Source organism: Lampetra fluviatilis, unplaced genomic scaffold, assembly GCF_964198595.1.
Source record: "Lampetra fluviatilis unplaced genomic scaffold, kcLamFluv1.1 SCAFFOLD_262, whole genome shotgun sequence".
Lineage (NCBI taxonomy): Eukaryota > Metazoa > Chordata > Hyperoartia > Petromyzontiformes > Petromyzontidae > Lampetra > Lampetra fluviatilis.
Window position 1 is genome coordinate 43,014 of NW_027620558.1, and position 24,487 is coordinate 67,500.

At 52.0% G+C, this 24,487-nt stretch overlaps 1 protein-coding gene across 1 annotated transcript in view; it reads right to left on the reverse strand.

The window, feature by feature from the left end:
* Nucleotides 1–1,902: 1,902 nt before the first annotated feature.
* The window catches only part of LOC144954062 (lateral signaling target protein 2 homolog), a 63,471-nt gene continuing 40,886 nt past the window's right edge, over nt 1,903–24,487 (reverse strand). Inside the window, 5 exon segments of the mRNA XM_078884638.1 lie at nt 1,903–2,147; nt 6,675–6,778; nt 7,397–7,429; nt 18,377–18,481; nt 19,884–19,982. Of these exon segments, the coding sequence (XP_078740764.1) occupies nt 2,028–2,147; nt 6,675–6,778; nt 7,397–7,429; nt 18,377–18,481; nt 19,884–19,982 (461 nt within the window). The 3' untranslated portion in view covers nt 1,903–2,027.

The window sequence follows — 24,487 nt, forward strand, 5'->3', positions numbered from 1 at the left end:
GAGTGAGTGTATGAGTGAGTGTGTGAGTGAGTGTGTGAGTGAGTGAGTGAGTGTGAGTGAGTGAGTGTGTGAGTGAGTGAGTGTGTGTGAGTGTATGAGTGTGTGTGAGTGTATGAGTGAGTGAGTGTGAGTGTATGAGTGAGTGAGTGAGTGTATGAGTGTATGAGTGAGTGACTGAGTGTGTGAGTGAGTGAGTGTATGAGTGAGTGAGTGTATGAGTGAGTGAGTGTATGAGTGAGTGAGTGAGTGTGTGAGTGTGTGTGTGAGTGTGTGTGAGTGTGTGTGTGTGAGTGAGTGTGTGTGTGAGTGTGTGATTGTGTGAGTGAGTGTGTGAGTGTGTGTGTGTATATGAGTGAGTGAGTGACTGAGTGTGTGAGTGAGTGACTGAGTGAGTGTGTGTATGAGTGAGTGAGTGTATGAGTGAGTGAGTGACTGAGTGAGTGTGTGACTGAGTGAGTGACTGAGTGAGTGACTGAGTGAGTGACTGAGTGACTGACTAACTGAGTGACTGACTGACTGACTAACTGAGTGACTGAGTGAGTGAGTGTGTGAGTGTGTGTGTGTGAGTGAGTGTATGAGTGAGTGAGTGAGTGTATGAGTGAGTGAGTGTGTGACTGAGTGACTGACTGACTGACTGAGTGAGTGACTGAGTGAGTGACTGAGTGAGTGACTGAGTGAGTGAGTGTGTGACTGAGTGACTGAGTGACTGACTGAGTGACTGAGTGAGTGAGTGAGTGACTGACTGAGTGAGTGACTGAGTGAGTGAGTGAGTGAGTGACTGAGTGAGTGACTGAGTGAGTGACTGAGTGAGTGACTGAGTGAGTGACTGACTGACTGACTGAGTGAGTGACTGAGTGAGTGACTGAGTGAGTGACTGAGTGAGTGAGTGTGTGACTGAGTGACTGAGTGAGTGACTGACTGACTGACTGAGTGAGTGAGTGACTGAGTGAGTGACTGAGTGAGTGACTGACTGACTGACTGAGTGACTGACTGACTGAGTGACTGACTGAGTGACTGAGTGAGTGAGTGACTGAGTGAGTGACTGAGTGACTGACTGACTGACTGAGTGACTGAGTGAGTGACTGACTGACTGAGTGTGTGACTGAGTGAGTGAGTGACTGACTGAGTGTGTGAGTGACTGACTGAGTGACTGAGTGAGTGGGTGACTGACTGAGTGAGTGAGTGTGTGAGTGAGTGTGTGACTGAGTGACTGAGTGACTGAGTGTGAGTGAGTGAGTGACTGACTGACTGAGTGTGTGAGTGAGTGAGTGAGTGACTGACTGACTGAGTGACTGAGTGAGTGACTGAGTGACTGAGTGACTGACTGACTGAGTGTGTGAGTGAGTGAGTGACTGAGTGAGTGACTGAGTGACTGAGTGACTGAGTGAGTGACTGAGTGACTGAGTGAGTGAGTGACTGAGTGAGTGACTGAGTGAGTGACTGAGTGAGTGACTGAGTGATTGAGTGAGTGACTGAGTGAGTGAGTGTGTGAGTGAGTGAGTGAGTGACTGACTGACTGAGTGTGTGAGTGAGAGTGAGTGACTGAGTGAGTGACTGAGTGAGTGACTGAGTGAGTGACTGACTGACTGAGTGACTGAGTGAGTGAGTGAGTGACTGAGTGACTGAGTGAGTGACTGAGTGAGTGACTGAGTGTGTGACTGAGTGAGTGAGTGACTGAGTGAGTGACTGAGTGAGTGACTGAGTGAGTGACTGAGTGAGTGTCACGTGCTGCAGAAGGGTGTGACATGGAACAGGAAGCAGTGTGTACACACTCGCACCGCCTTCAGCTGCCCGTAGCGAGGGAGTGAGTGAGTGAGTGACTGAGTGAGTGACTGAGTGACTGAGTGAGTGACTGAGTGAGTGACTGAGTGAGTGAGTGAGTGACTGAGTGAGTGAGTGACTGAGTGAGTGACTGAGTGAGTGAGTGAGTGAGTGACTGAGTGAGTGACTGAGTGACTGAGTGAGTGACTGAGTGAGTGACTGAGTGAGTGACTGAGTGAGTGACTGAGTGAGTGACTGAGTGAGTGTCACGTGCTGCAGAAGGGTGTGACATGGAACAGGAAGCAGTGTGTACACACTCGCACCGCCTTCAGCTGCCCGTAGCGAGGGAGCGGAGCCGAGTGGGGAGAGCAGCGCGAACAGAAGATCTACGGGGGGAGGGGGGGAGACACGGGGGGAGGGACACGGAGTGTGTCTGTGTGTGTGTCTGTGTGTGTGTCTGTGTGTGTGTCTGTGTGTGTCTGTGTGTGTATCTGTGTGTGTGTCTGTGTGTGTCTGTGTGTCTGTGTGTGTCTGTGTGTGTCACTGTGTGTGTGTGACTGTGTGTGTGTCTGTGTGTCTGTGTGTCTGTGTATCTGTGTGTGTCTGGGTGTGTCTGTGTGTGTCTGTGTGTGTCTGTGTGTATCTGTGTGTGTCTGGGTGTGTCTGTGTGTGTCACTGTGTGTGTGTGTGTCTGGTTGTGTTTGGGTGTGTCTGTGTGTGTCACTGTGTGTGTGTCTGTGTGTCTATGTGTGTGTCTGTATGTCTGTGTGTCTGTGTGTCTATGTGTGTGTCTGTATGTCTGTGTGTGTCTGTGTGTGTCTGGGTGTGTGTGTGTGACTGTGTGTCTGTGTGTGTCTGTGTATCTGTGTGTGTCTGGTTGTGTTTGGGTGTGTCTGTGTGTGTCACTGTGTGTGTCTGTGTGTCTATGTGTGTGTCTGTATGTCTGTGTGTCTGTGTGTCTATGTGTGTGTCTGTATGTCTGTGTGTCTGTGTGTGTCTGGGTGTGTCTGGGTGTGTGTCACTGTGTGTGTGTGACTGTGTGTGTGTATGACTGTGTGTGTGTGTGACTGTGTGTGTCTATGTGCATGTCTGTGTGTGTGTGACTGTGTGTCTGTGAGTGTGTGTGTGTGTCTGTGAGTGTGTGTGTGTGTCTGTGAGTGTGTGTGTGTATATCTGTGAGTGTGTGTGTGACTGTGTGTGTCACTGTGTGTGTGTCTGTGTGTATGTGACTGTGTCACTGTGTGTGTGTGTCTGTGTGTGTGTGACTGTGTGTCCCATCAACCAGAGGCGAGGAGTGGTGGTCGTGGTTACTTATGCCCCCACCAAAGACGAACATCCGTGGAGGGATGCAGGCAAAGCCGATGAGTCAGACGCTTTCTATGACCTCCTGTCACAGGTGCTGGCTAAAGTGGCCACTCGGGACAGAGTCATCTTGTTGGGTGACTTCAATGCCCGAGTTGGTCACGATGCTGGCACCTGGTCTGGAGTGATTGGAAGGCATGGGCCAGATCAGCTCAATAACAACGGTAGGAGGCTGCTAGATTTTTGTGCAGCCCATGGGCTTGCAATTACCAACACGCTGTTCCGGCATCGGCGCATCCACACAACATCGTGGACGCATGCCGGGTCCAAGCAAGAACATCTGCTGGACTACGTAGTGACGGACCAGCGGGTGCGAGCCCATGTCCTTGACACCAGGACCTACCGTGGAGCTGATCTGCCCTCTGACCATCGACTAGTCATCTGTAAGATGCGCCTGCCATTCTTCCACTCCGGTGGTGGGTGTACACCCAGGACCCCATTCCAACCTAAGGTGGCCTGGTCTCAGCTAGCTGATGAAAGTTGCAAGCGAGAATTTCATCGTCGCTTGCGGCTGGGGTTGGCATCGTCCCCCACTCCACCTGATGTCGAGGGTAAATGGGCGAGGTTTAGGACTGTGACTCATGCAGCTGCAATGGCTGCTTTGGGTACGCGGTCCAGACCTCCCCAGAAACCCTGGCTGACGGAGGAGGTGTTCAGGTTAATTGAGAAAAAGCGACAGGCCCACTCTCATCGCCTACAGCATCCCACGTCAGAGAATGAGGAGGTTTACCGCAGCCTTCGCTCGGATGTTCGGAGAGCCGTAAGGCGCTGCAAGGATGGGTGGTGGTCGTGGGTTTGCTGAGGAGATGGAGTCTGCCTCAGTGGCCCGCGATCACAAATCGCTCTTTAATTCCATCAAAAAAGTAACCTGCAGCGCCACACCCATCACCATCAGAGGAAAAAACGGTGATCCAATCTCCGACCCCCAGGAACAGGTTTGCAGATTTGCTGAGCATTTCTGTGAGGTCCTGGGGGAGGGAAAATCTCTCAGCCTGGAAAACATCATGGCACAAAGTGGGGATAACCCTGCTGAGGCTGCGGTGCCTCAAATATTGGAAGAGGTCACCCCCTGTGAGTGGCTGGCTGAGGTGCCAGCTGTTGAGGAAGTACTGAGGGCGATCCGGAGTCTGAGACCAGGGAAGGCACCGGGCAGAGATGATCTCCCAAGCGAAATGCTGAGGGAGGGTGGCGTTTGTGCACAAACTGCCCTACATGACATCATAACAACAGTCTGGACCACTGGACGGGTTCCGCAGGACTGGAAGGATGCCCTGGTGGTCCCCCTCTTTAAGAAGGGGGACCGCACAGACTGTAACAACTACAGGGGCATCTCACTCCTCAGTGTGCCGGGTAAGGTCCTGGCAAGGATTATTCAACATCGCCTTGCTAGGCACGCTGAGGAGAGGCTTGCGGAGCCCCAATGCGGTTTCAGGAAAGGGCGGTCCTGCACAGACGCCATATTTTCTGTCCGTCTGCTCCAGCAGAGGTGTAGGGCATTCCAACAAGACCTACATCTCTGCTTTGTTGACCTGGTCAAGGCCTATGATACCATCAGTAGGCCTGGGCTCTGGGTTGTTCTTCGTGCTTTCGGAGTCCCTGACCCTCTGCTCACGATCATTAAGGACCTTCATGATGGTGAGCGGGCCCGGGTAAAACTACGTGGCCGGGAGTCGGAGCCTTTCCCTGTACACCTTGGGGTGCGACAGGGATGTCCTCTGGCTCCCACATTATTTAACATCTATTTCGACCGCGTAGTTCGTGAAGCCTTCAGTAGCTGTACCGGGGGAATTTCCATTTGGTACAGATATAATGGGAGGCTGATCGACGCCCGGGTGCGATCAAGGGATGGCTCCCTATTGGTCAACCACGTTATGTATGCCGATGATTTGGTAATAGCTGCTCATTCAGAAGAGGAGTTGGAGACGCTGCTGCTGAGACTGGAGTGTGCCACTAAGAGGTGGGGCCTTACCATCAGCCCCACCAAAACTAAGCACCTGCCTGGGTATTTTGTACCATCGGACACTCCACCCCCACAACTCCCAATCGGTGATGGGGCAGTTGTGGAGAGAGTGGAGAGTTTCCCATACCTGGGCAGTGTGCTCATGACCAGCTCCAGTTTATCAGCAGAGGTCTCACTCCGAATCAGTCGAGCGGCAATATCTTTTCATCGGTTGCGTAACGCTGTGTGGAAGCTACTTGGTCTGTCGCTCCGCACGAAGCTTCAGGTCTTCTCGGCCACGGTCATTCCCTCCCTTCTCTACGCTTGCGAAACGTGGATCCCTCTAATGGAACATCTTCGCCGGTTGGAAACATTTAGGCTGGCCTGCCTACGATCCATCCTGGATTTAACCAGGATAGATTGTGAGGAGCTCACAAATCCTTGAAAGATCTGGACAAAGTCCCATCGGTGAGCTCCTCCGGCAGGCAAGGCTGCGTTGGCTGGGTCATGTAGCCCGCATGCCCAGCCACCGCATGCCTAAACAGCTTTTGTTCGGCCGGATCGAGGGGGCTAAACGGGCGCGGCACGGGCTAGAGAAGAGATGGAGTGATGTGGCACAGGAGGACGTGGAGCTAAGTGGACTTGCCGATGACTGGTACCAGCGGTGTCAAGATCGGCCTCAGTGGAGGAGGCTCGTGAAGGACGCTACTGGGCAGTTGGAGGCAGTCGCCCTCCAACAACAACGGAGGGCGGAGGAGCGACGCTCACAACAACGAGCGGAGCGCCGGGTGGCTAAAGCACAGCAAGTTGGCACAGTAGGGGGCACAGGTGGTGCATCAGCCAGTCATCTCGGTCATCTCGGTCAGTCGACCCGTGGCACCTGCTGGGTCTGCCCCGTGACCTCCTCCTGCCAGCGGGCGTTCGACACTTCACGTGGCCTCAAGGTGCACATGGCCTGGCACAAGCGTCGTGGTGACGTCACCGCCACTTAGTGGCGAATGGCGGTTGTTGTTTTTGTTGACTGTGTGTCACTGTGTGTGACTGTGTGTGTGTGTGTCTGTGTGTGTGTCTGTGTGTGTGTCTGTGTGTGTGTCTGTGTGTGTGTGTGACTGTGTGACTGTGTGTGACTGTGTGTGTGTCTGTGTGTGTGTGTGTGACTGTGTGACTGTGTGTGACTGTGTGTGTGTGTCTGTGTGTGTGTCTGTGTGTGTGTGTGTGTGTCTGTGTGTGTGTCTGTGTGTGTGTGTGTCTGTGTGTGTGTGTCTGTGTGACTGTGTGTGACTGTGTGTGTCTGTGTGTCTGTGTGTGTCTGTGTGTGTCTGTGTGTGTGTGTGTGTGTCTGTGTGTGTGTCTGTGTGTGTGTGTGTCTGTGTGTGTGTGTGTGACTGTGTGACTGTGTGTGACTGTGTGTGTGTGTCTGTGTGTGTGTGTGTGACTGTGTGTGTGTGTGTCACTGTGTGTGTGTGTCACTGTGTGTGTGTGTCACTGTGTGTGTGTGTGTGTCTGTGTGTGTGACTGTGTGTGTGTGTCACTGTGTGTGTGTGTGTGACTGTGTGTGTGTGTCTGTGTGTGTGTGTCTGTGTGTGTGTGTCTGTGTGTGTGTGTCTGTTACCTTGCCACAGTTGCGGCAGTGATGTTTGCGCCGGATGACGGTGAAGGGTGAGGAACAAGCGGAGCAGCAAACACTCGCACAGTCAGGCACCCACTCTGGTGGTTCTACACTCACACAGACACACACACACACACAGACACACACAGACACACACACAGACACACACAGACACACACACACACAGACACACACAGACACACACAGACACACAGTCAGGCACCCACTCTGGTGGTTCTACACTCACACAGACACACACAGACACACACAGACACACACAGACACACAGTCAGGCACCCACTCTGGTGGTTCTACACTCACACAGACACACACAGACACACACAGACACACACAGACACACAGTCAGGCACCCACTCTGGTGGTTCTACACTCACACAGACACACACACACACAGACACACACAGACACACACAGACACACAGTCAGATACAGTCAGATACAGTCAGACACACACACAGTGACACACACACACAGTGACACACACAGACACACACAGACACACACAGTGACACACACAGTGACACACACAGTGACACACAGACACACAGTCAGATACAGTCAGACACACACACAGTGACACACACACACAGTGACACACAGACACACACAGACACACACAGTGACACAACAACAACAACAACAACCGCCATTCGCCACTAAGTGGCAGTGACGTCACCACGACGCTTGTGCCAGGCCAAGTGCACCTTGAGGCTGCCACGTGAAGTGTCGAACGCCCGCTGGCAGGAGGTCACGGGGAAGACCCAGCAGTGACACTCACACAGTGACAGTGAGTGAGTGACACACACAGTGTGAGTGAGTGAGTGAGTGACACACACAGTGAGTGACACACACAGTGAGTGACACACACAGTGTGAGTGAGTGACACACACAGTGTGAGTGAGTGAGTGACACACACAGAGTGAGTGAGTGAGTGACACACACAGAGTGAGTGAGTGACACACACAGAGTGAGTGAGTGAGTGACACACACAGAGTGAGTGAGTGACACACACAGTGTGAGTGAGTGAGTGACACACACAGAGTGAGTGAGTGAGTGACACACACAGAGTGAGTGAGTGACACACACAGTGAGTGAGTGACACACACAGTGTGAGTGAGTGACACACACAGTGTGAGTGAGTGACACACACAGTGAGTGAGTGACACACACAGTGTGAGTGAGTGAGTGACACACACAGAGTGAGTGAGTGAGTGACACACACAGTGTGAGTGAGTGACACACACAGAGTGAGTGAGTGAGTGACACACACAGTGTGAGTGAGTGACACACACAGTGTGAGTGAGTGAGTGACACACACAGAGTGAGTGAGTGAGTGACACACAGTGTGAGTGAGTGACACACACAGAGTGAGTGAGTGAGTGACACACACAGTGTGAGTGAGTGACACACACAGTGTGAGTGAGTGAGTGACACACACAGAGTGAGTGAGTGAGTGACACACACAGTGTGAGTGAGTGACACACACAGTGTGAGTGAGTGAGTGACACACGCAGTGTGAGTGAGTGACACACGCAGTGTGAGTGAGTGACACACACAGTGTGAGTGAGTGACACACACAGAGTGAGTGAGTGAGTGACACACACAGAGTGAGTGAGTGAGTGACACACACAGTGTGAGTGAGTGACACACACAGTGTGAGTGAGTGAGTGACACACGCAGTGTGAGTGAGTGACACACGCAGTGTGAGTGAGTGACACACGCAGTGTGAGTGAGTGAGTGACACACGCAGTGTGAGTGAGTGACACACGCAGTGTGAGTGAGTGAGTGACACACGCAGTGTGAGTGAGTGACACACACAGTGTGAGTGAGTGAGTGACACACACAGTGTGAGTGAGTGACACACACAGTGAGTGTGAGTGAGTGACACACACAGTGAGTGAGTGACACACACAGTGTGAGTGAGTGACACACACAGTGTGAGTGAGTGACACACACAGAGTGAGTGAGTGACACACACAGTGTGAGTGAGTGAGTGACACACACAGTGTGAGTGAGTGAGTGACACACACAGTGTGAGTGAGTGACACACACAGTGTGAGTGAGTGACACACACAGTGTGAGTGAGTGACACACACAGAGTGAGTGAGTGACACACACAGTGTGAGTGAGTGACACACACAGTGTGAGTGAGTGAGTGACACACAGTGAGTGACACACACAGTGAGTGACACACACAGTGAGTGACACACACAGTGTGAGTGAGTGAGTGACACACACAGTGAGTGACACACACAGTGAGTGAGTGAGTGACACACACAGAGTGAGTGAGTGAGTGACACACACAGAGTGAGTGAGTGACACACACAGAGTGAGTGAGTGAGTTACACACACAGAGTGAGTGAGTGAGTGACACACACAGTGTGAGTGAGTGACACACACAGAGTGAGTGAGTGACACACACAGTGTGAGTGAGTGACACACACAGAGTGAGTGAGTGAGTGAGTGACACACACAGTGTGAGTGAGTGACACACACAGAGTGAGTGAGTGACACACACAGTGTGAGTGAGTGACACACACAGTGTGAGTGAGTGACACACACAGAGTGAGTGAGTGACACACACAGTGTGAGTGAGTGACACACACAGAGTGAGTGAGTGAGTGAGTGACACACACAGTGTGAGTGAGTGACACACACAGAGTGAGTGAGTGACACACACAGTGTGAGTGAGTGACACACACAGTGTGAGTGAGTGAGTGACACACACAGTGTGAGTGAGTGAGTGACACACACAGTGTGAGTGAGTGAGTGACACACACAGAGTGAGTGAGTGACACACGCAGTGTGAGTGAGTGAGTGACACACACAGAGTGAGTGAGTGACACACACAGAGTGAGTGAGTGACACACACAGTGTGAGTGAGTGAGTGACACACACAGAGTGAGTGAGTGAGTGACACACACAGTGTGAGTGAGTGACACACACAGTGTGAGTGAGTGACACACACAGTGTGAGTGAGTGAGTGAGTGACACACACAGAGTGAGTGAGTGAGTGACACACAGTGTGAGTGAGTGACACACACAGAGTGAGTGAGTGACACACACAGTGTGAGTGAGTGACACACACACAGAGTGAGTGAGTGAGTGACACACACAGTGTGAGTGACACACACAGTGTGAGTGAGTGACACACACAGTGTGAGTGAGTGACACACACACAGTGTGAGTGAGTGACACACACAGTGTGAGTGAGTGAGTGACACACACAGTGTGAGTGAGTGAGTGACACACACAGAGTGAGTGAGTGAGTGACACACACAGTGTGAGTGAGTGACACACACAGAGTGAGTGAGTGAGTGACACACAGTGTGAGTGAGTGACACACACAGTGAGTGACACACACAGAGTGAGTGAGTGACACACACAGTGTGAGTGAGTGAGTGACACACACAGAGTGAGTGAGTGACACACACAGTGTGAGTGAGTGAGTGACACACACAGTGTGAGTGAGTGACACACACAGAGTGAGTGAGTGACACACACAGTGTGAGTGAGTGACACACACACAGAGTGAGTGAGTGACACACACAGTGTGAGTGAGTGAGTGACACACACAGAGTGAGTGAGTGAGTGACACACACAGTGTGTGTGAGTGAGTGACACACACAGAGTGAGTGAGTGACACACACAGTGTGAGTGAGTGAGTGACACACACAGTGTGAGTGAGTGAGTGACACACGCAGAGTGAGTGAGTGACACACACAGTGTGAGTGAGTGACACACACAGTGTGAGTGAGTGAGTGACACACACAGAGTGAGTGAGTGACACACACAGAGTGAGTGAGTGACACACACAGTGTGAGTGAGTGACACACACAGTGTGAGTGAGTGACACACACAGTGTGAGTGAGTGACACACACAGTGTGAGTGAGTGAGTGACACACACAGTGTGAGTGAGTGACACACACAGTGTGAGTGAGTGACACACACAGTGTGAGTGAGTGAGTGACACACACAGAGTGAGTGAGTGAGTGACACACGCAGAGTGAGTGAGTGAGTGACACACACAGTGAGTGACACACACAGTGTGAGTGAGTGACACACACAGTGTGAGTGAGTGAGTGACACACACAGTGTGAGTGAGTGAGTGACACACACAGTGTGAGTGAGTGAGTGACACACACAGTGTGAGTGAGTGACACACACAGAGTGAGTGAGTGACACACACAGAGTGAGTGAGTGAGTGACACACACAGAGTGAGTGAGTGACACACACAGTGTGAGTGAGTGAGTGACACACACAGAGTGAGTGAGTGACACACACAGTGAGTGAGTGAGTGACACACACAGAGTGAGTGAGTGAGTGACACACACAGAGTGAGTGAGTGAGTGACACACACAGTGTGAGTGAGTGACACACACAGTGTGAGTGAGTGAGTGACACACGCAGTGTGAGTGAGTGACACACACAGTGAGTGAGTGACACACACAGAGTGAGTGAGTGAGTGACACACACAGTGTGAGTGAGTGACACACACAGTGTGAGTGAGTGACACACACAGAGTGAGTGAGTGAGTGAGTGACACACACAGAGTGAGTGAGTGAGTGACACACACAGTGTGAGTGAGTGACACACACAGTGTGAGTGAGTGACACACACAGTGTGAGTGAGTGAGTGAGTGACACACACAGAGTGAGTGAGTGAGTGACACACAGTGTGAGTGAGTGACACACACAGAGTGAGTGAGTGACACACACAGAGTGAGTGAGTGAGTGACACACACAGTGTGAGTGAGTGACACACACAGTGTGAGTGAGTGACACACACAGTGTGAGTGAGTGAGTGAGTGACACACACAGAGTGAGTGAGTGAGTGACACACAGTGTGAGTGAGTGACACACACAGAGTGAGTGAGTGACACACACAGTGTGAGTGAGTGAGTGACACACACAGAGTGAGTGAGTGAGTGACACACACAGAGTGAGTGAGTGACACACACAGAGTGAGTGAGTGACACACACAGAGTGAGTGAGTGACACACACAGTGTGAGTGAGTGACACACACAGTGTGTCACTCACTCACACACAGTGTGAGTGAGTGAGTGAGTGACACACACAGAGTGAGTGAGTGACACACACAGAGTGAGTGAGTGTGTGACACACACAGTGTGAGTGAGTGACACACACAGTGTGAGTGAGTGAGTGACACACACAGTGTGAGTGAGTGAGTGACACACACAGTGTGAGTGAGTGACACACACAGTGTGAGTGAGTGAGTGACACACACAGTGTGAGTGAGTGAGTGACACTCACAGTGTGAGTGAGTGAGTGACACACACAGTGTGAGTGAGTGAGTGACACACACAGTGTGAGTGAGTGAGTGACACACACAGTGTGAGTGAGTGAGTGACACACACAGTGTGAGTGAGTGACACACACAGTGTGAGTGAGTGAGTGACACACACAGAGTGAGTGAGTGAGTGACACACACAGTGTGAGTGAGTGAGTGACACACACAGTGTGAGTGAGTGACACACACAGAGTGAGTGACACACACAGTGTGAGTGAGTGACACACACAGAGTGAGTGAGTGACACACACAGAGTGAGTGAGTGACACACACAGAGTGAGTGAGTGACACACACAGTGTGAGTGAGTGACACACACAGTGTGAGTGAGTGACACACACAGAGTGAGTGAGTGACACACACAGTGTGAGTGAGTGAGTGACACACAGAGTGAGTGAGTGACACACACAGAGTGAGTGAGTGACACACACAGAGTGAGTGAGTGAGTGAGTGACACACACAGTGTGAGTGAGTGACACACACAGTGTGAGTGAGTGACACACACAGAGTGAGTGAGTGACACACACAGAGTGAGTGAGTGAGTGACACACAGAGTGAGTGAGTGACACACACAGAGTGAGTGAGTGACACACACAGAGTGAGTGAGTGAGTGAGTGACACACACAGTGTGAGTGAGTGAGTGACACACACAGTGTGAGTGAGTGACACACACAGTGTGAGTGAGTGAGTGACACACACAGAGTGAGTGAGTGACACACACAGAGTGAGTGAGTGACACACACAGAGTGAGTGAGTGACACACACAGTGAGTGAGTGAGTGACACACACAGTGTGAGTGAGTGAGTGACACACACAGTGTGAGTGAGTGACACACACAGTGTGAGTGAGTGAGTGACACACACAGTGTGAGTGAGTGACACACACAGAGTGAGTGAGTGAGTGACACACACAGTGTGAGTGAGTGACACACACAGAGTGAGTGAGTGACACACACAGAGTGAGTGAGTGAGTGACACACACAGAGTGAGTGAGTGAGTGACACACACAGTGAGTGAGTGAGTGACACACACAGAGTGAGTGAGTGACACACACAGTGTGAGTGAGTGACACACACAGTGTGTGAGTGACACACACTGTGTGAGTGTGTGACACACACAGAGTGAGTGACACACACAGTGTGAGTGAGTGACACACACAGTGTGAGTGAGTGACACACACAGTGTGAGTGAGTGACACACACAGAGTGAGTGAGTGACACACACAGAGTGAGTGAGTGAGTGACACACACAGAGTGAGTGAGTGAGTGACACACACAGTGAGTGAGTGAGTGACACACACAGAGTGAGTGAGTGACACACACAGTGTGAGTGAGTGACACACACAGTGTGTGAGTGACACACACAGTGTGAGTGAGTGACACACACAGTGTGAGTGAGTGACACACACAGTGTGAGTGAGTGAGTGACACACACAGTGTGAGTGAGTGACACACACAGAGTGAGTGAGTGACACACACAGAGTGAGTGAGTGAGTGACACACACAGAGTGAGTGAGTGAGTGACACACACAGTGTGAGTGAGTGACACACACAGAGTGAGTGAGTGACACACACAGAGTGAGTGAGTGAGTGACACACACAGAGTGAGTGAGTGAGTGACACACACAGTGAGTGAGTGAGTGACACACACAGAGTGAGTGAGTGACACACACAGTGTGAGTGAGTGACACACACAGTGTGTGAGTGACACACACTGTGTGAGTGTGTGACACACACAGAGTGAGTGACACACACAGTGTGAGTGAGTGACACACACAGTGTGAGTGAGTGACACACACAGTGTGAGTGAGTGACACACACAGAGTGAGTGACACACACAGTGTGAGTGAGTGAGTGACACACACAGTGTGAGTGACACACACAGTGTGAGTGAGTGACACACACAGAGTGAGTGAGTGAGTGAGTGACACACACAGAGTGAGTGAGTGACACACACAGTGTGAGTGAGTGACACACACAGAGTGAGTGAGTGAGTGACACACACAGTGAGTGAGTGAGTGACACACACAGAGTGAGTGAGTGACACACACAGTGTGAGTGAGTGACACACACAGAGTGAGTGAGTGACACACACAGAGTGAGTGACACACACAGTGAGTGAGTGAGTGACACACACAGAGTGAGTGAGTGACACACACAGAGTGAGTGAGTGACACACACAGTGTGAGTGAGTGACACACACAGTGTGAGTGTGTGACACACACAGAGTGAGTGACACACACAGTGTGAGTGAGTGACACACACAGTGTGAGTGAGTGACACACACAGAGTGAGTGACACACACAGTGTGAGTGAGTGAGTGACACACACAGTGTGAGTGACACACACAGTGTGAGTGAGTGACACACACAGAGTGAGTGAGTGAGTGAGTGACACACACAGAGTGAGTGAGTGACACACACAGTGTGAGTGAGTGACACACACAGTGTGAGTGAGTGACACACACAGTGTGAGTGTGTGACACACACAGAGTGAGTGACACACACAGTGTGAGTGAGTGACACACACAGTGTGAGTGAGTGACACACACAGTGTGAGTGAGTGACACACACAGTGTGAGTGACACACACAGTGTGAGTGAGTGAGTGACACACACAGTGTGAGTGACACACACAGTGTGAGTGAGTGAGTGACACACACAGTGTGAGTGACACACACAGTGTGAGTGAGTGACACACACAGAGTGAGTGAGTGAGTGAGTGACACACACAGAGTGAGTGAGTGACACACACAGTGTGAGTGAGTGAGTGACACACACAGTGTGAGTGAGTGACACACACAGAGTGAGTGAGTGAGTGAGTGACACACACAGAGTGAGTGAGTGACACACACAGAGTGAGTGAGTGACACACACAGAGTGAGTGAGTGAGTGACACACACAGTGTGAGTGAGTGACACACACAGTGTGAGTGAGTGACACACACAGTGTGAGTGAGTGAGTGACACACACAGTGTGAGTGAGTGACACACACAGAGTGAGTGAGTGACACACACAGTGTGAGTGAGTGAGTGACACACACAGTGTGAGTGAGTGACACACACAGTGTGAGTGAGTGAGTGACACACACAGTGTGAGTGAGTGAGTGACACACACAGTGTGAGTGAGTGAGTGACACACACAGTGAGTGACACACACAGTGTGAGTGAGTGAGTGACACACACAGTGAGTGAGTGAGTGACACACACAGTGTGAGTGAGTGAGTGACACACACAGTGAGTGACACACACACAGAGTGAGTGAGTGAGTGACACACACAGAGTGAGTGAGTGAGTGAGTGAGTGAGTGACACACACAGTGTGAGTGAGTGAGTGACACTCACAGTGTGAGTGAGTGAGTGACACACACAGAGTGAGTGAGTGAGTGACACACACAGTGTGAGTGAGTGACACACACAGAGTGAGTGAGTGAGTGACACTCACAGTGTGAGTGAGTGAGTGACACACACAGTGTGAGTGAGTGAGTGACACACACAGTGTGAGTGAGTGAGTGACACACACAGTGTGAGTGAGTGAGTGACACACACAGTGAGTGACACACACAGTGTGAGTGACACACACAGTGTGAGTGAGTGAGTGACACACACAGAGTGAGTGAGTGAGTGACACACACAGAGTGAGTGAGTGAGTGACACTCACAGTGTGAGTGAGTGAGTGACACACACAGTGTGAGTGAGTGACACACACAGTGAGTGACACACACAGTGTGAGTGAGTGAGTGAGTGAGTGACACACACAGTGAGTGACACACACAGTGTGAGTGAGTGAGTGACACACACAGTGTGAGTGAGTGAGTGACACACACAGTGTGAGTGAGTGAGTGACACACACAGTGAGTGACACACACAGTGAGTGAGTGAGTGACACACACAGTGTGAGTGAGTGAGTGACACACACAGTGAGTGACACACACACAGAGTGAGTGAGTGAGTGACACACACAGAGTGAGTGAGTGAGTGACACACACAGTGTGAGTGAGTGACACACACACAGAGTGAGTGAGTGACACACACAGAGTGAGTGAGTGAGTGAGTGAGTGACACACACAGAGTGAGTGAGTGAGTGACACACACAGTGTGAGTGAGTGACACACACAGAGTGAGTGAGTGAGTGACACTCACAGTGTGAGTGAGTGAGTGACACACACAGAGTGAGTGAGTGACACACACAGTGTGAGTGAGTGACACACACAGAGTGAGTGAGTGAGTGACACACACAGTGTGAGTGACACACACAGTGTGAGTGAGTGAGTGACACACACAGTGTGAGTGAGTGACACACACACAGAGTGAGTGAGTGAGTGACACACACAGTGTGAGTGAGTGACACACACAGTGAGTGACACACACAGTGTGAGTGAGTGGGTGACACACACAGTGTGAGTGAGTGGGTGACACACACAGTGTGAGTGAGTGACACACACACAGAGTGAGTGAGTGGGTGACACACACAGTGTGAGTGAGTGAGTGACACACACAGTGTGAGTGAGTGACACACACACAGAGTGAGTGAGTGGGTGACACACACAGTGTGAGTGAGTGACACACACAGTGTGAGTGAGTGACACACACAGAGTGAGTGAGTGACACACACAGTGTGAGTGAGTGACACACACAGTGAGTGACACACACAGTGTGAGTGAGTGGGTGACACACACAGAGTGAGTGAGTGGGTGACACACACAGTGTGAGTGAGTGACACACACAGTGTGAGTGAGTGACACACACAGTGTGAGTGAGTGACACACACAGAGTGAGTGAGTGACACACACAGTGTGAGTGAGTGACACACACAGTGTGAGTGAGTGGGTGACACACACAGAGTGAGTGAGTGGGTGACACACACAGTGTGAGTGAGTGACACACACAGAGTGAGTGAGTGGGTGACACACACAGAGTGAGTGAGTGACACACACAGTGTGAGTGAGTGACACACACAGAGTGAGTGAGTGACACACACAGTGTGAGTGAGTGACACACACAGTGTGAGTGAGTGGGTGACACACACAGAGTGAGTGAGTGGGTGACACACACAGTGTGAGTGAGTGACACACACAGTGTGAGTGAGTGACACACACAGAGTGAGTGAGTGACACACACAGTGTGAGTGAGTGACACACACAGTGAGTGACACACACAGTGTGAGTGAGTGGGTGACACACACAGAGTGAGTGAGTGGGTGACACACACAGTGTGAGTGAGTGACACACACAGTGTGAGTGAGTGACACACACACACAGAGTGAGTGAGTGAGTGACACACACAGAGTGAGTGAGTGACACACACACAGTGAGTGAGTGAGTGACACACACAGTGTGAGTGAGTGAGTGACACACACAGTGTGAGTGAGTGAGTGACACACACAGTGTGAGTGAGTGAGTGACACACACAGTGTGAGTGAGTGACACACACAGTGTGAGTGAGTGACACACACAGTGTGAGTGAGTGACACACACAGTGTGAGTGAGTGACACACACAGTGTGAGTGAGTGAGTGACACACACAGTGTGAGTGTGTGAGTGAGTGACACACACAGAGTGAGTGAGTGACACACACAGTGTGAGTGAGTGACACACACAGAGTGAGTGAGTGACACACACAGTGTGAGTGAGTGACACACACAGAGTGAGTGAGTGACACACACAGAGTGAGTGAGTGAGTGAGTGACACACACAGTGTGAGTGAGTGAGTGACACACACAGTGTGAGTGAGTGACACACACAGAGTGAGTGAGTGACACACACAGTGTGAGTGAGTGACACACACAGAGTGAGTGAGTGACACACACAGAGTGAGTGAGTGAGTGAGTGACACACACAGTGTGAGTGAGTGAGTGACACACACAGTGTGAGTGACACACACAGTGTGAGTGACACACACAGTGAGTGACACACACAGTGTGAGTGACACACACAGTGTGAGTGACACACACAGTGTGAGTGAGTGAGTGACACACACAGTGAGTGACACACAGTGACAGTGAGTGAGTGACACCTCTGAAGTGTAGCGGTGTTTTGTTGTGTGTGAGTGAGTGAGTGTGTGAGTGACACACACAGTGAGTGACACACACAGTGAGTGACACACACAGTGAGTGACACACACACAGTGAGTGACACACACACAGTGAGTGACACACACAGTGAGTGACACACACAGTGAGTGAGCGAGTGAGTGACACCTCTGAAGTGGAGCGGTGTTTTGTTGTGTGTGAGTGTGTGAGTGTGTGAGTGTGTGAGTGACACACACTCACACACAGTGAGTGTGAGTGAGTGACACACACAGTGAGTGAGTGAGTGACACACACAGTGAGTGAGTGAGTGACACACACAGTGAGTGAGCGAGTGAGTGAGTGACACACCTCTGAAGTGGAGCGGTGTTTTGTTGCGGCGTCTCTCCGCTCCGGACTCCACCTCCCTGCACAGCGAACAGTCCTCCACCAGCACCTCCTGGCCCAGCGCTGGCACTGCACGCAACACGCAACACGCAACACGCAACATGCAACATGCTACACACAACACGAACAGTCCTCCACCAGCACCTCCTGGCCCAGCGCTGGCACTGCACGCAACACGCAACATGCAACACGCAACATGCAACATGCTACACACAACACGAACAGTCCTCCACCAGCACCTCCTGGCCCAGCGCTGGCACTGCACGCAACACGCAACACGCAACACGCAACATGCAACATGCTACACACAACACGAACAGTCCTCCACCAGCACCTCCTGGCCCAGCGCTGGCACTGCACGCAACACGCAACATGCAACACGCAACATGCAACATGCTACACACAACACGAACAGTCCTCCACCAGCACCTCCTGGCCCAGCGCTGGCACTGCACGCAACACGCAACATGCAACACGCAACATGCAACATGCTACACACAACACGAACAGTCCTCCACCAGCACCTCCTGGCCCAGCGCTGGCACTGCACGCAACACGCAACATGCAACACGCAACATGCAACATGCTACACACAACACGAACAGTCCTCCACCAGCACCTCCTGGCCCAGCGCTGGCACTGCACGCAACACGCAACATGCAACACGCAACACGCAACACACAACATGCAACACGCAACATGCTACACACAACACGAACAGTCCTCCACCAGCACCTCCTGGCCCAGCGCTGGCACTGCACGCAACACGCAACATGCAACATGCTACATGCTACACGCTACACGCAACATGCAACATGCTACACACAACACGAACAGTCCTCCACCAGCACCTCCTGGCCCAGCGCTGGCACTGCACGCAACACGCAACATGCAACATGCTACACACAACACGCAACATGCTACACACAACATACAACATGTAACATGCTACACGCAACACGCAACATGCTTCACACAACATACAACATGCTACACACAACACGAACAGTCCTCCACCAGCACCTCCTGTCCCAGCGCTGGCACTGCACGCAACACGCAACACGCTACATACAACATGCTACACACAACATGCTACACGCAACATGCTACATACAACAAACATACAACATGCAACAGGGTACATACAACACGCAACACGCAACATACAACTATAGTTCTACGTCGTGAGAACAGGGACCGCGTGTACAGTGTGCTGTGTGTACAGTGAGGTGTACAGTGTGGTGTGTACAGTGTGGTGTGTCATGTACAGTGCAGTGTGTCGTGTACAGTGCGGTGTGGTGTGTACAGTGAGGTGTGTGTACAGTGTGTTGTGCGGTGTGGTGTGCTGTGTACCGCGCTGTGTACAGTGCTGTGTACAGTGTGGTGTATACAGTGTGGTGTATACAGTGTGGTGTACAGTGCGGTGTACAGTGTGTGGTGTACAGTGCTGTGTACAGTGCGGTGTTGGCACCGTGCTCGCTGGGTGGCCTCGTGGTTGACATCTCGAAGAGCGACTTGAGGATCACGCGGAGATCGCTCGCACAGTTTGTCTGCAGCTGGTCAGCCACTCCTAGAGGGGCAGCCAGTCAGTCACTTAGTCACTCAGTCAGTCAGTCACTCACTCAGCCAGTCAGTCACTTAGTCAGCTAGTCACACAGTCAGTCAGTCACTCACTCAGTCAGTCAGTCAGTCACACGGAGATCGCTCGCACAGTTCGTCTGCAGCTGGTCAGCCACTCCTAGAGGGGCAGCCAGTCAGTCAGTCACTCACTCAGTCACTCAGTCAGTCACACAGTCAGTCAGTCACTCAGTCAGTCAGTCACACAGTCAGTCAGTGACTCAGTCACTCACTCAGTAAGTCAGTCACACGGAGATCGCTCGCACAGTTCGTCTGCAGCTGGTCAGCCACTCCTAGAGGGGCAGCCAGTCAGTCAGTCACTCACTCAGTCACTCAGTCAGTCAGTCACTCACTCAGCCAGTCAGTCACTTAGTCAGCTAATCACACACTCAGTCAGTCACTCAGTCACTCACTCACCCACTCACCCACTCACTCAGTGAACCACTCACCCACTCAGTCAACCACTCACTCAGTCACTCACTCAGTGAACCACTCACCCACTCAGTCAACCACTCACTCAGTCACTCACTCAGTGAACCACTCACCCACTCAGTCAACCACTCACTCAGTCACTCACTCAGTGAACCACTCACCCACTCAGTCAACCACTCACTCAGTCACTCACTCAGTGAACCACTCACCCACTCACTCAATCACTCACTCAGTCACTCACTCAGTGAACCACTCATCCACTCAGTCAACCACTCACTCAGTCACTCACTCATTGAACCACTCACCCACTCAGTCAATAACTCACTCAGTCACTCACTCAGCCAGTCAGTCACTTAGTCAGCTAGTCACACAGTCAGTCAGTCACTCACTCAGTCAGTCAGTCAGTCACACGGAGATCGCTCGCACAGTTCGTCTGCAGCTGGTCAGCCACTCCTAGAGGGGCAGCCAGTCAGTCAGTCACTCACTCAGTCACTCAGTCAGTCACACAGTCAGTCAGTGACTCAGTCAGTCACTCACTCAGTCAGTCACACGGAGATCGCTCGCACAGTTCGTCTGCAGCTGGTCAGCCACTCCTAGAGGGGCAGCCAGTCAGTCAGTCACTCACTCAGTCACTCAGTCAGTCACACAGTCAGTCAGTGACTCAGTCAGTCACTCACTCAGTCAGTCACACGGAGATCGCTCGCACAGTTCGTCTGCAGCTGGTCAGCCACTCCTAGAGGGGCAGCCAGTCAGTCAGTCACTCACTCAGTCACTCAGTCAGTCACACAGTCAGTCAGTGACTCAGTCAGTCACTCACTCAGTCAGTCACACGGAGATCGCTCGCACAGTTCGTCTGCAGCTGGTCAGCCACTCCTAGAGGGGCAGCCAGTCAGTCAGTCACTCACTCAGTCACTCAGTCAGTCACACAGTCAGTCAGTGACTCAGTCAGTCACTCACTCAGTCAGTCACACGGAGATCGCTCGCACAGTTCGTCTGCAGCTGGTCAGCCACTCCTAGAGGGGCAGCCAGTCAGTCAGTCACTCACTCAGTCACTCAGTCAGTCACACAGTCAGTCAGTGACTCAGTCAGTCACTCACTCAGTCAGTCACACGGAGATCGCTCGCACAGTTCGTCTGCAGCTGGTCAGCCACTCCTAGAGGGGCAGCCAGTCAGTCAGTCACTCACTCAGTCACTCAGTCAGTCACACAGTCAGTCAGTGACTCAGTCAGTCACTCACTCAGTCAGTCACACGGAGATCGCTCGCACAGTTCGTCTGCAGCTGGTCAGCCACTCCTAGAGGGGCAGCCAGTCAGTCAGTCACTCACTCAGTCACTCAGTCAGTCACACAGTCAGTCAGTGACTCAGTCAGTCACTCACTCAGTCAGTCACACGGAGATCGCTCGCACAGTTCGTCTGCAGCTGGTCAGCCACTCCTAGAGGGGCAGCCAGTCAGTCAGTCACTCACTCAGTCACTCAGTCAGTCACACAGTCAGTCAGTGACTCAGTCAGTCACTCACTCAGTCAGTCACACGGAGATCGCTCGCACAGTTCGTCTGCAGCTGGTCAGCCACTCCTAGAGGGGCAGCCAGTCAGTCAGTCACTCACTCAGTCACTCAGTCAGTCACACAGTCAGTCAGTGACTCAGTCAGTCACTCACTCAGTCAGTCACACGGAGATCGCTCGCACAGTTCGTCTGCAGCTGGTCAGCCACTCCTAGAGGGGCAGCCAGTCAGTCAGTCACTCACTCAGTCACTCAGTCAGTCACACAGTCAGTCAGTGACTCAGTCAGTCACTCACTCAGTCAGTCACACGGAGATCGCTCGCACAGTTCGTCTGCAGCTGGTCAGCCACTCCTAGAGGGGCAGCCAGTCAGTCAGTCACTCACTCAGTCACTCAGTCAGTCACACAGTCAGTCAGTGACTCAGTCAGTCACTCACTCAGTCAGTCACACGGAGATCGCTCGCACAGTTCGTCTGCAGCTGGTCAGCCACTCCTAGAGGGGCAGCCAGTCAGTCAGTCACTCACTCAGTCACTCAGTCAGTCACACAGTCAGTCAGTGACTCAGTCAGTCACTCACTCAGTCAGTCACACGGAGATCGCTCGCACAGTTCGTCTGCAGCTGGTCAGCCACTCCTAGAGGGGCAGCCAGTCAGTCAGTCACTCACTCAGTCACTCAGTCAGTCAGTCACTCACTCAGTCAGTCAGTCAGTCACACAGTCAGTCAGTGAGTCAGTCAGTCACACGGAGATCGCTCGCACAGTTCGTCTGCAGCTGGTCAGCCACTCCTAGAGGGGCAGCCAGTCAGTCAGTCACTCACTCAGTCACTCAGTCAGTCACACAGTCAGTCAGTGACTCAGTCAGTCACTCACTCAGTCAGTCAGTCACACGGAGATCGCTCGCACAGTTCGTCTGCAGCTGGTCAGCCACTCCTAGAGGGGCAGCCAGTCAGTCAGTCACTTAGTCACTCAGTCAGTCACTCAGTCAGTCAACCAGTCAGTCACTCAGTCACTCACTCAGTCACTCACTCAGCCAGTCAGTCACTTAGTCAGCTAGTCACAGTCAGTCAGTCACTCACTCAGCCAGTCAGTCACTTAGTCAGCTAATCACACACTCAGTCAGTCACCCACTCAGTCAACCACTCACTCAGTCACTCACTCAGTGAACCACTCACCCACTCAGTCAACCACTCACTCAGTCACTCACTCAGTGAACCACTCACCCACTCAGTCAACCACTCACTCAGTCACTCACTCAGTGAACCACTCACCCCCTCAGTCAACCACTCACTCAGTCACTCACTCAGTCAACCACTCACCCACTCAGTCAACCACTCACTCAGTCACTCACTCAGTCAACCACTCACCCACTCAGTCAACCACTCACTCAGTCACTCACTCAGTGAACCACTCACCCACTCAGTCAACCACTCACTCAGTCACTCACTCAGTGAACCACTCACCCACTCAGTCAACCACTCACTCAGTCACTCACTCAGTGAACCACTCACCCACTCAGTCAATCACTCACTCAGTCACTCACTCAGTGAACCACTCACCCACTCAGTCAACCACTCACTCAGTCACTCACTCATTGAACCACTCACCCACTCAGTCAATAACTCACTCAGTCACTCACTCAGTGAACCACTCACCCACTCAGTCAACCACTCACTCAGTCACTCACTCAGTGAACCACTCACCCACTCAGTCAACCACTCACTTAGTCACTCACTCATTGAACCACTCACCCACTCAGTCAACCACTCACTTAGTCACTCACTCAGTCAACAACTCACCCACTCAGTCACTCACTCACTCAGTCTCTCACTCACTCAGTCTCTCACTCACTCAGTCTCTCACTCACTCACTCAGTCAGTCAGTCACACAGTCACTGAGTCACTCACTCAGTGAACCACTCACTCAGTCACTCACTCACTCAGTCAGTCACTCAGTCAGTCAACCAGTCAGTCACTCAGTCACTCACTCAGTCAGTCACTCACTCAGCCAGTCAGTCACTTAGTCAGCTAGTCACACACTCAGTCAGTCACTCAGTCACTCACTCAGTGAACCACTCACCCACTCAGTCAACTACTCACTCAGTCACTCACTCAGTGAACCACTCACCCACTCAGTCAACCACTCACCCACTCAGTCACTCACTCAGTCTCTCACTCACGCAGTCAGTCAGTCAGTCACACAGTCACTGAGTCACTCACTCACCCACTCAGTGAACCACTCACTCAGTCACTCACTCACTCAGTCAGTCACACAGTCACTGAGTCACTCACCCACTCACTCAGTGAACCACTCACTCAGTCACTCACTCACTCAGTCAGTCACACAGTCACTGAGTCACTCACCCACTCACTCAGTGAACCACTCACTCAGTCACTCACTCACTCAGTCAGTCACACAGTCACTGAGTCACTCACTCACCCACTCACTCAGTGAACCACTCACCCACTCAGTCAACCACTCACTCAGTCACTCACTCAGTGAACCACTCACCCACTCAGTCAACCACTCA